General features: G+C 54.4%; 1 protein-coding gene across 1 annotated transcript in view; it reads right to left on the minus strand.

Annotated features, from left to right (window-relative positions):
- Positions 1-2621: 2621 nt before the first annotated feature.
- Positions 2622-14351, minus strand: part of UBR4 (ubiquitin protein ligase E3 component n-recognin 4) — a 94498-nt gene continuing 82768 nt past the window's right edge. Inside the window, exons 102-107 of the mRNA XM_059487321.1 lie at positions 14081-14206; positions 12727-12921; positions 10357-10581; positions 4604-4694; positions 3636-3798; positions 2622-3035 (exon numbers count right to left, since the gene is read on the minus strand). Of these exons, the coding sequence (XP_059343304.1) occupies positions 2971-3035; positions 3636-3798; positions 4604-4694; positions 10357-10581; positions 12727-12921; positions 14081-14206 (865 nt within the window). The 3' untranslated portion in view covers positions 2622-2970. The remainder of the gene's footprint in view (positions 3036-3635; positions 3799-4603; positions 4695-10356; positions 10582-12726; positions 12922-14080; positions 14207-14351) is intronic.

Consider the following 14351-nt stretch of genomic DNA (forward strand, 5'->3'; position numbering starts at 1 on the left):
GGGCTTCTTTCCCCCAAATAATGTCTCTGGCAAATAAATTAATTTTTTTGGAGAGGGGGTTGACTCTCTGTTGTTCAGCTCATGGTTCAGTTCATCACTTTGAGTAATTTCAACCATTCTGAGGCATCTTCCCTCAGTCTTCTTAATTAAAACAAACTCCCCAAAGTATTTGCTGACCTCCCAGCCCAGGGGATTTTGGAGCCTTTGTGCAGCACTGAGAACTTTGGAGCCTCTCTGTGTGGCCTGGACCAGCTGAACTTTCCAAACCACTTCCCTTTGGTTCTTGTCCCTCCCCAGCTCTGTTGGGGGTGTTATTGTCACCCTCAGTCCCTCCCAGGCCCTTCTGCTCCCCAGCACTGTCAGGATGTTCCCACCTTCTCTCCAGCCCTAAACCACAGCCCTGGGCAGGGAGCACTGCTTGCACCACCTTTATTGTCCATTTATTTTCCAAAATCCATCTTTGGGCGTCTGCAGAGCACCCAGGACAGCTCTGGGGAGCTTTTGCAAGAACAGTTCCAAAGCTGCCTCTGAGGTGCCCCCTCCTTGGTGTCCCTGATGCTGAGCAGGGCCCAGGTTGTGCTGCTGGGAGCCCTGAGGCTCTGCCCCAGCTGAGGGAGGAACTCAGGGTTTGCCTGCTGGGAGCTCCTGCAGCTCCTGAATCGCTCTGACAGCAGATCTGGGCCAGCACAAGAGGGGCACAGCCACAAGTGCATTCCCAGCCTGAGCTGGGGAGTGCAGGAGGGGCTGCTGTGGATTTGGAGGCTCTTTGGAGCAGCAGCCCTGCACCTCTGCTGCCCTGGAACCACAGCAGAGAGCAGGCACAGCTCTGGGGGAGCCCTGCAGAGCCAACAGAGCCTGCTCCAGACTGAGCTGGGCTGCTCAGGGTGGCTGCAGAGTCCTGGGGCAGCCTGGGCAGTGCCAACACCCCTGGGCTGCTCAGGGGGGTTTTCCTTTGGCAGGAGCCAAGGGAACCCAGCTGCCCTTGGCAGAGCTGGGGGCACCAGAGCTGCTCTGGCCAGCACAGACCCTGAGCAGGGAAGGGAGGCAGGGAGGCAGCCTGGTGCTCCTGCAGCTCCCACACCTTCCCCAGCCCTGTTCCACAAATGGCAGAGCCAGAACACGGTGAGGGCTCAGTCCTGACCGTGCTGAGGGCCTTGAGCAGCACAGCCCAGGCCCTGGGGGCTGCTCCCAGCACTGGGGCAGCTCTGGGGGCTTTGGCACTGCCCAGGCTGCCCCAGGACTCTGCAGCCACCCTGAGCAGCCCAGCTCAGTCTGGAGCAGGCTCTGTTGGCTCTGCAGGGCTCCCCCAGAGCTGTGCCTGCTCTCTGCTGTGGTTCCAGGCCAGCAGAGGTGCAGGGCTGCTGCTCCAAAGAGCCAAATCCACAGCAGCCCCTCCTGCACTCCCAGGGCCAGGCAGAGACATCAGCCCTGCCCAGCCCCTCTGGGGCACCAAGCAGAGCCCTGGGGCAGTTCCTGCCCTGCCCAGCCCCTGTGGGCACCAAGCAGAGCCCTGGGGCAGCTCCTGCCCTGCCCAGCCCCTGTGGGCACCAAGCAGAGCCCCTGGGGCAGCTCCTGCCCTGCCCTGCCCCTGTGGGCACCAAGCAGAGCCCCTGGGGCAGCTCCTGCCCTGCCCTGCCCCTCTGGGCACCAAGCAGAGCCCCTGGGGCAGCTCCTGCCCTGCCCAGCCCCTGTGGGCACCAAGCAGAGCCCCTGGGGCAGTTCCTGCCCTGCCCAGCCCCTGTGGGCACCAAGCAGAGCCCCTGGGGCAGCTCCTGCCCTGCCCCTCTGGGCACCAAGCAGAGCCCCTGGGGCAGTTCCTGCCCAGCCCCTGTGGGCACCAAGCAGAGCCCCTGGGGCAGTTCCTGCCCAGCTCCTCCTCCCTGCAGCTGCCAGGGGTGACACCAGCCCAGAGGTGAGAACACAAACACTGCACCTTCACCCCTCTGCTAATTGCCAATCCCAGCACCAACACCAGGCACCAAAGGGCTGGGGAGTTATTCAGCCTCTAAATTATTGTTATTATTATTGTTATTGTTATTTCTGGGCTGGGGCTGTGCTGGGGAATTCAAGTTCAAACAGAGATGAGGAAGCCAGGGAAGCTTTATTGGATTGCAGCCTCACCAGGTGTCAGCAGAACTGAGGAAGGGAAGGAAGGGGAGGTTTGGGAAGGTTTGGGAAGGGAAGGGGAAGGGGAAGGGGAAGGGAAGGGAAGGGAAGGGGAAGGGGAAGGGGAAGGGGAAGGGGAAGGGGAAGGGAAGGGAAGGGAAGGGAAGGGAAGGGGAAGGGGAAGGGGAAGGGGAAGGGGAAGGGGAAGGGGAAGGGGAAGGGAAGGGAAGGGAAGGGAAGGGAAGGGAAGGGAAGGGAAGGGAAGGGAAGGGAAGGGAAGGGAAGGGAAGGGAAGGGAAGGGAAGGGAAGGGAAGGGAAGGGAAGGGAAGGCTCCTTGCAGAGCCTTGAGGCTCCAGCCCCACTCAGACCCTGCCAGGGCTGCAGGCAGTGCCCAGCTGCTCCCTGGGGCTCCCAGGCCTGGACAGAGCAGCAGCTCTGCAGGGAAATGTGAGGAAATGTGAGGAACACCTCGGCACTCAGGTCCTGCCTGGTTCAAGCACTACTCAAGCCCATCTTACCCATTTGTTCTCTTTATTTAACTTCAAAGAGGTGCACACTAAAGCATTAGGATTTACTGGTTTGGATTCCTCTCTGTACAAGTTCTTTCAAACAGCTTTGAATGCACAAGGCTTTACAGATAGAAGCGCTGAAACACAAGATAAAACAAATCTAAATTTCAAATCACTCCATGAAGAAAAATTGTAGAAAATAAAAACAAAACAAAACAAAACAAAAAAAGGAAACAAAACAAAAAATATTCCAACAAAAAACTGCAGCACTCCTTGGGAAAGGGACAGACTGCACGAGGAGGGACACAGAGGGTGGAAGGCAAGCAGTGCCCAAAGCTTCTCCGTGCTGGCAGCTCAGGGGATGGAGTTCAGGAGGTCCTGGAGGAAGCTGTCAGGATCATTGATTTCTGACAAGAGTCCTTTGAACACAAGAAGGCAGAGAGAAGGATCAGCCCCTGCTGGTCCTGCCCAGGGATTTGTGCTGGGCCATGTGTGAGCCACTGACAGCTGCAGGGTTATTTTAGGGCTGGACACGAGCAGGGCAGACCCTGCTGGGTGCAGGAGCAGGAGGGACTGAAATGTGAATTTATTCAAACACTGAATCCACATGTAGCTGTTCTGGGGCTCCCCAGCTCTGCTCCCTGTGCTGGGCAGTGACAGACTGGCCTGGGGAAGGTTTTGAGAGAGGAAAGAGCAGCTCCAGCTTCCCTGCAGGTTTTCAGCATCTCCTGACTCCTGGAGGCACCAAAACCCAGGGGGAGCAGCTCTGGCTGCACCCACCTGCTGCAGGTCCCATCTGCTCAGCAGCCACAGAGCCCCAAACCAGCCTCCAGCTGTGCTCCAGATGTGTCACAGGGCAGGGGGCAGGTTTTCCTGCCTCAGGTGAGTGTCCCAGCAGTTTGGGATCCTGATCCTCCTCTCCCTTCCCCTCCCCAGGAGCTGCAGCAGTGTCAGGAATGCTGCTGGCTCCAGGCACCAGCTGCACAAGGCAGCCTATAAAAGGTCAGGCAAACACTCACCAGCCACATCCAAAAACTCAGAAAAGGTTTCCACTGGCATGAACTCCTCCTGGAAGGTTTTCAGGGCCTTGTCTGCAGCCTCGTGGATGGGCATGTCGTTGTGTCTGATGAACTCAGCCAGAGAGAAGGACCAGCCTCCCTCTGTGTTACTGGTAGGCACCTTCTGGCAGGGCACAAACACACCAAATCAGGCCAAAAGAATGAGTTAATTAAAAAAAAAAAATTACTGCAAACCCTGGTGCCTTCTCCCATTGCTCCTGGATTTCCATCCCTGGCTCCTGCAAACAACCAAGAGAGGAGGAAATTCCCCGACTGCAACTTCATGATCCTTTTCTGCAGGATGAAACAAGGTCCCAGGCATTCTCTCACCCTGAGCACTGAGCCCTCTCTGCAAGCTGCAGGTTTCTGTCTGTCCCTGGCTCCTTCCTCACCCAACCACTTCCCTGGCACGGCCTGGAATGTCCTTCCTTCCATGAACAATGAACAGGAGAAGTAAATAAATACACAATACAGGAGTGCTGCCAGCTGGAGAAGTCTCTCAGTTCTTCAGCTACTGAACTGCCAGGGCTTCAATGGGCACAGGCAGCTTCTTGTGGCCTTTCTGCTTTTACAAGGTGCAGAAGGAAAAAGAAGGAAAAACCCTTCCCTGGGAGGGTGGGCAGGTGCCCAGAGCAGCTGTGGCTGCCCCTGGATCCCTGGCAGTGCCCAAGGCCAGGCTGGACAGGGCTTGGAGCAGCCTGGGACAGTGGAAGGTGTCCCTGCCATGGCAGGGGTGGGATGGGATGAGCTTTAAGGTCCCTTCCCACCCAAACCATCCTGGGATCCTGTGAAGTTCCATTTCCAAGGACCTTGGAGAGAGGGGTTTCAAATTTTGATTTCAATTTCAAGCTCATGGCATGGCTCAGGTAGGAAAGCTGAAGTGGGGCTGAGCTGGAGGTGCTGCAGAGGAGCTGCAGGGCTCTCCTTACCTTGAACATGTTGTAGATGAGATCCACGAGGGCCCAGAAGAGCAGCCCCGAGCGGTACGTGGCGTATTCCTTCACTGCCTTGTCTGTCAGTCTGGGGAGGGAAAGCAGGTCAGTTATCACTCAGGTAATCTTTCTGTCATGGTGAGGAACCCAGAGCATCCCTCTGGCTGCCCTGGAGGCTCCAGACCCTGGCAGGGGGCTCAGAGACCTTGGCACAGAGTCACAAACACCTGTGCCTTCAGTTTTAACCCATGGAAACAATTCCCAACTTTGTGTGAAGATGTACAAGCCACAAGAGTTTGAGTAGAATGATAGTGAATTTATCACAGGGTGAAAAAGTAGAATTTTGGGGTTTTTAGAATGGGGGTTCAAGAGGCAAAATGGAGGAATCTGGGCATGTCCTGTCTTTCTCCTTCTCCTTCTTGTCCTCCATCTTCTGCTGTGATGGTGACACTGTTTGATTTGTTTAGAATAGAGATAGACTGTCTAACATAGGTGATAAGTATTGGAAAATTATTGTCAATAAAGCACACCTAGTTCTTGGTATAAAAAGCCAACATCATCCCAAGGGTGTCAGTGTGCCACAACCTGATCTGCTGGACAGATCTCAGCAGGTCAGAGGAGGAACGTAACAGATAAGAGAAAATAAACAACCTTGAAAAGCAGAGATGAGGAATCTCGACTTTTTCTTTGTGCATGGGGCTGGGAAAAAATACTTTTTAATACCTTGGGAGCCATTCCAGCAACAACAAACCCAACATGATGGGGCTTTGGTACCCCCCTGATGGCAGCAGGGCAGCAGGAGCAGCCAGAGCCCAGCAGTGACAGCAGGGAGGGCTCTCAGTGAGCCTGGCTGGGTGTTCCAGGAAGCTTTGGGCACCTGGGGATGTGCTGTGACCAGGGCAGCCCTGCCAGCCAAACCTCCTTCCATGGAGGGAAACGAGCACAGAGGAACTGAAGGGCTGAGACTACACAGGAAATCAACAGCAAAATGGGAAAAACAATGTACAGCCCTTGTTTGTGTGTCACTGCAGCAGATTCCTAAAGGAATGACCAAATCCAGGGGGTATCAATGACACAACAGCTTTGTGCTTCCAACTCATAAAAGCATTTCTGCAAGACTCTGAGGGAAATCTCTTGAAGAAATGGAGGAATTTCCATTTAATATATCCTTGGTTATTCTCCTGCCAGGAAAGGACTTCTGGAAATCCAGCACCTGGGTTTGGAGCAGCAGGAATGCCCTAAAAGGTGCAGAGCTGTGCTGGGACAGCAGCTCCCAAAGCCTGCAGGATTAATCACAAACAGGTTCTGGCAAGGAGGAGCCTCCTGCCAGCAGCTCTCATGGCTTTGGAATTTCTGTGCCTGTGCTGCTCAGGTACATCTGCTCCATCACGTGCTGCTTCCTGCTCAACACTCCAGAGCTTTGGAAAAACAAAAATCCATTTTTTGTGCACCCAGGAGTCACAACACAAACGGGCTCCCACTGCAACTGCCCCAGCCTGGGCTTTTCTGGGGGGAAATGAACATTGTGCTGCTCTTATTAAAAAGCTCCATTTGTGTGTGTGTGCCCTTAAAACAGACATCTGAGTTGGTGGCAGCCTGCTCAGGCAGCTCAGCTTAATTATTTAAAGGAAAACCAATTAGTAAAGGTGACTAAATTTCCATGGGATGAAGAGACTCCGAGCGAGGCTAATTCTGGCCTCCCAAATCCTGCAAGCCAGACTTCTCCTTTCATGTCAATGGGTTTGATCTAATTGCAGTCTGCTCCTTTAATTGAAAACTAAAAGGCCCTTGTGGGTTAGGGCTGGGAGTTACCTTGAGGAGCAGCTGCTCCATGCAGGAGCTGCTGGTTTCACTCCTGCAGCTGGACAGGACAAAGCACAAAGCCACACTCTGGGCAAGCCTGCCTTCCCTCTGGGGTGTTTTAGAGAGGTCACAGTGGGGAGCAAAGGGAAAACAATCAAAATGGGCTTTTCCTCCCCAATTCCATGTGAAAGCTGCACTGAAAACCAGGATTTTTAGCCAGAATTTATGGTTCAGTAACAATAAATGCTTGATTCAGTTCTTTGGGATCTGTAAGTTGTATTTACAAAAACTCAGAATTGAGATCCATTCTGGGAATTTCATCTTTGGGTTTAAATAGGAAGTGTTACCAAAACAAGGGAGGTGCTGAGCATCTCCCCCTGGTTCCTGTGGTACCACCCCTCCTGGCAGAGCCAGAAGCCTTTTTTGGCTCAATTCTCCCCAAATCTGTGTGACCCTGGCTGGCCCAGCTGAGGAGCTGCATGGGCACCTCCCCATGGGTGGGATTTGCTGCCTTGGGATGAGGGAATGCAGAGCCCTCCTGCCCTTCCCAGGATTTACAGGAGGGTTAAGATCAGCAGATCCTCAGCTTTTTGGAGAAGCACTGGGGTCCCTGCAGTGGTTCCTGTCCCTTTTTAAGATGCTCTGGAGGTTCTGCAGTGACTCCTGTCCCTTTTTAAGAAGCACTGGGGTTCCTGTAGTGGTTCCTGCCCCTTTTTAAGGTGCACTGGGGTTCCTGCAGTGACTCCTGTTCCTTTCTGAGATATTCTTGGGGGTTCATGCAGTGACTCCTGTCCCTTTGTAAGATGCTCTGGGGTCCCTGCAGTGGTTCCTGTTCCTTTTTAAGATGCACTGGGGTTCCTGCAGTGACTCCTGTCTCTTTTTAAGATGCACTGTTGTTCCTGCAGTGGTTCCTGTCCCTTTTTAAGATGCTCTGGGGGTTCCTGCAGTGGTTCCTGTTCCTTTTTAAGATGCACTGGGGTCCCTGCAGTGCTTCCTGTGCCTTGCTGAGATGCTCTAGGGTTCCTGCAGTGACTCCTGTTCCTTTTTGGAGAAGCACCAGGTGTTCCTGCAGTGGTTCCTGTCCCTTTTTAAAAGACACTGGGGGTTCCTGCAGTGGTTCCTGTCCCTTTTTAAGATGCACAGGTAGCAGTGAGTCCTTGGCTGTCCCCAGCCCTCACCCCAGTGCTCTGGGAATGGAGCTGCTCCCAGCCAACACCCTGAACATGGAATGCTAATTTTAATGCTTTGAATGCAGACATTACCCTGGTGTCACAGCCAGTGGCTTCCTCTCTGCCTCAGCCTACAAATTCAAGATATTGGCACTTATCTGCAGAGCCTTTCACCATCCATCACCCTCTTCCTGATTTTCCACAAGAATAAATAAGCACAGAGCTTGGAAATCAGAACTGCCATATTGCTGTTTCTGAGAGGCTTTATCAGAGGGAGGCTTTGTGCTCCCTTAGTCTGCAGAGATTAAAGAAAGCCCTTGAATAAACCTTGACATAATTCCTGAGCAGTTTCTGAGTGTGCTCCCCTGAAATTCCAGACATTGGATGCTTTAGCTGGAAGTTCCTGGCTCTGCCTGTTCCAAAGTGCTTTTATTGCAGCACCTGTGCTTGGGGAAGGAACAGAACATCCAGGGAGGTTTAAAAAGCAGCAAACCCACCCTGGCCTTAGCTCTGCTGCACCCCCTGAGGCTCCAGGACATGCCCTGGGTCTGTCAGACCCCCAGGAAATAGGAAACAGGAGCCAGGGGAGCCTGAAAGCAGCACAGGGATCAATGGAGGAGCCCTTTCAGGGCTCTCTGCCTTTTCCAAGAGCACTGGTTCATGCTGGGTTTGTGCAACTACAATGGAATGACTTTATCAAACACCTAATTAATGTCATCAGCATAAAAATGCCCTTTAAGGCGACTTAGAATAATAATGAATTGATTCCTAATTATGACAGCTATTTCAAATCATCCTTTCAGAAACTGGAATTCCCTTTCCCTCTCTGGCAATATTGTGCCTTTGTCAGGCAGGCACAGCCACTTATTCTTGTGCTTCAAGTGCCTGACAGCTGCTATTGATTTTTTTCTTTTTAAAAAGCAATGGCATTTGACTTCTATTTCTATTTTTCTATTTGAGGGAGGCTGGAGCACTGATCAAAAGGGCCCAGAAGGAGCTTCCTTAGGGAGGCAAACAGGGATGAGGCACAGCTCAGACAGCTCACGGCTGAGTGCTGAGCTGGGGGAGGAAGAGGGAAAAGCTTCATTTCCATGGATCAGCTCATTGATCCACTCCAGAATGAAATCTCCTGCTCAGAGCAGCCCTGGGGGGCAGCTGCAGCCACTCAGGGCCAGGCTGGACAAGGCTGAGAGCAAACTGGGCTCTGGGGGTGTCCCTGGGCTGTGCTGGCTGTCCCTGGGCTGCTGGGCTGTCCCTGGGCTGTGCTGGCTGTCCCTGGGCTGTGCTGGCTGTCCCTGGGTGTCCCTGGGCTGCTGGGCTGTCCCTGGGCTGTGCTGGCTGTCTCTGGGCTGTGCTGGCTGTCCCTGGGCTGCTGGGTTGTCCCTGGGCTGTGCTGGCTGTCCCTGGGCTGTGCTGGCTGTCCCTGGGCTGTGCTGGCTGTCTCTGGGCTGTGCTGGCTGTCCCTGGGCTGCTGGGCTGTGCTGGCTGTCCCTGGGCTGCTGGGCTGTGCTGGCTGTCCCTGGGCTGCTGGGCTGTCTCTGGGCTGTGCTGGCTGTCCCTGGGTGTCCCTGGGCTGCTGGGTTGTCCCTGGGCTGTGCTGGCTGTCCCTGGGTGTCCCTGGGCTGTGCTGGCTGTCCCTGGGCTGCTGGGCTGTCTCTGGGCTGTGCTGGCTGTCCCTGGGTGTCCCTGGGCTGTGCTGGCTGTCCCTGGGTGTCCCTGGGCTGCTGGGCTGTCTCTGGGCTGTGCTGGCTGTCCCTGCCATGGCAGGGGTGGCACTGGGGGGGGTTTCAGGGTCCCTCCCAAGCCAAGCCAGACTGGGATTGTGCAGCTCCACAACCCTGAGTGCAAAGGTTACTCAGAGGGGCTGACAGCTGGTGTAAACTACACACACTCCATTGGCTGTGAGTGGGGCTGTGACACGAGCAGGTGGGACAGTGACACCAGTGGCTCTGTGAAAGTAACACAAGTGGCTCTGTGACAATGACAGGAGTGGGTGTGACAGTGACAGGAGTGGGTGTGACAGTGACCCCAATGGCTCTGTGACAGTGACCCCAGTGGCTCTGTGATGGTGACACAAGTGGCTCCTTGATGGTGACCCCAGTGGCTCTGTAACAGTGACAGGAGTGGGTGCGACAGCGACACAAGTGGGTGTGACAATGACACGAGTGGCTCTCTGACAGTGACATGAGTGGGTGTGACAGTGACATGAAAGGGTGTGACAGTGACATGAGTCCTGTGCCAGTGACCGTGGGGCTCTGTGACAGTGACATGGGCAGGTGTGACAGTGACCCCAGTGGCTCTGTGACAGTGCCAGTGGCGTGTGGGGCTCTGTGACAGTGACCCCAGTGGCTCTGTGCCTGTTCCAGTGCCCGTGGGGCTCAGTGACAGTGACACGAGTGGCTCAGTGCCTGTGCCTGTGACATGAGCGGCTCTGAGTGACACAAGCCCTGTGCCAGTGCCCCAGTGCCCGTGGGGCTCTGTGCCTGTGCCCCATGGGGCTCTGTGACAGTGACCCCAGTGTCTCTGTGACAGTGACCCCAGTGTCTCTGTGACAATGACCCCAGTGTCTCTGTGACAGTGACCCCAGTGTCTCTGTGACAATGACCCCAGTGTCTCTGTGACAGTGACCCCAGTGTCTCTGTGACAGTGACCCCAGTGGCTCTGTGCCTGTGCCCCATGGGGCTCTGTGACAGTGACCCCAGTGTCTCTGAGACAATGACCCCAGTGGCTCTGTGCCCGTGGTGCCCTGTGCTGTGCCCAGCCAGGGGTGGCACTGACCTGCTGGCCCCTCCCGGGGACACCACGCGCGCGTGGGCGGTGACGAGCAGGCGGCGCAGGATGTCCCCGCGGATGGCGCGCCAGCGCTCGGGGGGACACACGTGCAGGGCCAGCACGGTGTAGTAGTGGGGCCCGTCCACCTCAAAGGCGCTCTCCACCCACTTCTCCCGGGGCTGCTCCAGGAAGCTCTGCAGGTTCTTCTCCTCCCGCGACGTCGCCCGGGTCCTGCAACACACAGAGAGCCTCAGAGGGGCTCAGCTCCAGGGGCTCAGCCTGTGCTCCCCAGCTCCAGGGGCTCAGCCTGTGCTCAGCTCCAGGGGCTCAGCCTGTGCTCCCCAGCTCCAGGGGCTCAGCTCCAGGGGCTCAGCCTGTGCTCAGCTCCAGGGGCTCAGCTCCAGGGACTCAAGTCCAGGGGCTCAGCCTGTGCTCCCCAGCTCCAGGGGCTCAGCTCCAGCTCCAGGGGGCTCAGCCTGTGCTCCCCAGCTCCAGGGGCTCAGCCTAAGCTCAGCTCCAGGGGCTCAGCTCAGCTCCAGCTTCAGGGGCTCAGCCTGTGCTCCCCAGCTCCAGCTCAGCCTAAGCTCCAGCTCCAGGGGCTCAGCTCCAGCTCCAGGGGCTCAGCTCCAGGGACTCAGCTCCAGGGGCTCAGCCTGTGCTCCCCAGCTCCAGGGACTCAGCTTCTGCTCAGCTCCAGGGAGCTCAGCCTCTGCTGCCCCGGAGCCCTGGGTGCTGCCCCTGCACAGGCACACAGCTGGGCACCCCCAAATTCACCCCCTGACTGAGGATTCGTTCCCAGTGGGCACCACCAGCTTCCTCCAAACTCCTCCCTGGCTGAGGACCTGCTCCCAGTGAAGCAAACACATTTTCCTTGGAGTTGTGGGTGGCACTAGAGGTCTGCCAAACAGCTGCCATTGCCCCAGTGGAAGGTAACACCACTGTAGAGGAATATTTCCACTTTTTTTTGAGAAAAAGATGAGTGGAGCCAACTCCCACGGGACACACCACAGCCACTGCAGCTCCTGCAGCCACACCTGGATCCATTTATAAAATTCCTCTACTGCAAAAGCAAACCCTGGGAAGACACAGGCCAAATTCAAACCTAAAGACACTGCACTTTACTGCCAGCTTATATAAATGTTTTATCCTTTTCCTCCTTTCCCTCAGAGCTCCAGTGTCCCAGGAGTCCTGACAGCCCAGGGGTGACAGTGCAAAGCACGTGTCACAGGAGACTTTGGGAAGTTGCATCACACTTTGCCACATCTGTGGCTCTCCTGCAGCAGGCAGAGGCTGCCAGCCAGGTCAGACCTGTGACTCTGCAGTGAGATAAACTCTCCCTGTCAGGCATCAAGCAGCATCCCAGCAGATGAAGCTGTCAGGGCTGTGTGACCTTTTCATCTGCTAAAAGATGCAGCTGGGAGCCAAGTAGTAGCTCTTTATTTTCTCCATTTAATATTAAAAATTCTGTCTGAGAAGTACAGAAGGCTTTTTTTCCACGTCTGCCCAGCGGGTTCTGGGCTCTGTGGTGCCAACAGGAGCCTAACAAGATGAAACAAATAGTTCCATTTATTTGTCTCCCAAAGGATTGGGAAAACAATAGCGCAGGGATCTGGAGATAGATATTAAAAACAAAAGAGAAATTGTATTACAGCCAAAACCTTGATTAGTTCCAGGCGGGAAAGTGAGAGGGATTTCACTGCACTGCATTTGGAGTGACCTTGGTGTGTATTTTAATATTTATACCCTCATCTAATTAGTATTACTTACTAATATCTAACTCCTCCAATAGAGGATAGACATGGGCAGCCCATTTCTGCAGGATCAGAATCAGCTCCTCTATTCCAAAGCATCTGGGTGCCCATGGATGTGGCCACACAGCCTCAGTGCAGTGCAGTGCCAATGGACTGCTGCTTATGGGCAAAAATAATAATGGTAACCTCCCAAAAAAATTGAAAATATCAGGAAAATCTGGTGGACCTGAACCCTCCTCCAGGATGTCAAATATGGAAACCAACCTGTGTTATTTGAACACTGAATAAAACTGCATCAGGGTTAAGTTTTTAACTAACAATGATTTCATCGCAATGTCTCTTCTGCCTGCTCAGGAGAAAATTAAGCTGGCAGAGTTGCTTTAATGTAATAACCCTGTTGCTCACCCCAGAGGTAATAATTACATCTAGAATGGAAAGAGAAGCTAATTCCCAATTGCTTTTACTCAATAGGTTCCCTGTTATCCGGCATGTCCAGGCTTCACTCCCAACAATGCAAATCCTTAACAACCCACTCAGGATGCGCAACCCTCCCAAAACTTTATGTGATTTCCCATCTGTGCTGGCCCGTGCAGAGCTGGGGGAGGGTGGCAGGGGTGGCACTGACGTGTTGAGCACGTAGAGCACGGTGTGGATGATGTAGGGGATGAGGTGGATGTTGCTCTCGCGGCCGCCACCCCCGGTGTCGATGCTGAACGACTGCTCCATGGCGAAGCGCAGGAACAGCAGCTTGATGTCGTGCACGTTCAGCTGGTACGTGGGCTCCCTCTGCCCCGTGCACTCCTGCAGGTACGTGTTGTGCCTGAAAAACACCAGGGGGCCTTCAGAGAGCTGCTCCTGCCACGGCACAGCCCCTCCTGCAGGTTTGCGTTGGGCTGAAGAACACCAGGGAGCTTGCAGAAAGCTGCTCCTGCCACAGCACAGCCCCTCCTGCAAGTTTGTGTTGTGCCTGAAAAACCCAGGAGGATTTCAGAGAGCTGCTCCTGCCACAGCACAGCCCCTCCTGCAGGTTTGTGTTGGGCCTGAAAAACACCATGGGGCTTGCAGAGAGCTGCTCCTGCCTCAACACAGCCCAGGAGCACAGCAAGCACGGCACAAAAACTCACAAAGGCAGCCCTGCTACCTTGGAGTAACCTCCCCAAAGGGAGGCCTTCAGCTCACTCTGGCAAATCCAATTCCAGCTGCAGATATCTGTCCACACATCAATACTGTTTTCCCATGCCCAGGAGCTGGGATACAGCTCCTGGCTGAAATGCTTCCAGGATGTTGCCACTCTTGATTCCACAAAATCACAAAATGGTTTGGGTTGGGGACATTAAAGATTTTCCAGTCTCAACCCCTTCCATGGGCAGGGACACCTTCCACTGTCCCAGGTTGCTTCAAGTTCTGTCCAACCTGGCTTTGGACACTGCCAGGGATGGGGCATCCATAACCTCTCTGGGCATCTTGTGCCAGTGCACACCTCTACACAGGGAAGACTTTCTTCCCAATCTCTGATCTAAACCTAACCCCTGTCAGGTTCAAAATTTCTAATGTGACATTACAAACCCAGCACAAGGTAAAGCAGAATCCTGACATCAGCATCTCCATCTGCTCCAGACAGCTGCTCAAGTACCTCAGTACCATCCAAGAGAAGTCTGGAAATCTACACCAGGGAATCCACTGGTGTCAGAAGGTTTCTTTTGTACAGTAGGGGCTCACTGGGCACAAATGAATCAACACTGCATCTTCAGCTGTGACTGGGGGCTAAGAAGGCTCTGAAATTATTTACATGAAGCCAAGGAACAAACAGACATCTGAACTTTTTTAGGAGATTCACTCCTGATGGTAGAACCTGAAATGGCTCCGTTTCACCAGGATTCAGCTGCACCACCTCCGATCCCAGGATTTCAGGGGAGTGTGTGGCAAGGATCTGACTCAGCCAGATGCAACCAGCTGGGGAAGAACCTGCCTGTACTCACCGTGCCAAGCACGTGGCAAAAGCAGACTCTGGCACGTGGGGCCCCCACACTGGCAGGAGCCCATTGCACTTGGTGTTGGCATTTTGCAGGGCTGCACTCTCCCACTCCTCGCGGCCCCGAGCGAGCCTGCACAAAGAGACAGAGCACACCAGGCAAGTCAGCAGGATGCAAGCTTCTGTCTAAGGAAACATCCCCAAAATGACAATTCCACAGCTTCTCTCAATGCTGGACTTGGCAGAGTCCAGGGCTGAGCAGTGTTAAAGCAGGCATG

This window comes from Ammospiza nelsoni, chromosome 22 (genome assembly GCF_027579445.1).
Source record: "Ammospiza nelsoni isolate bAmmNel1 chromosome 22, bAmmNel1.pri, whole genome shotgun sequence".
Lineage (NCBI taxonomy): Eukaryota > Metazoa > Chordata > Aves > Passeriformes > Passerellidae > Ammospiza > Ammospiza nelsoni.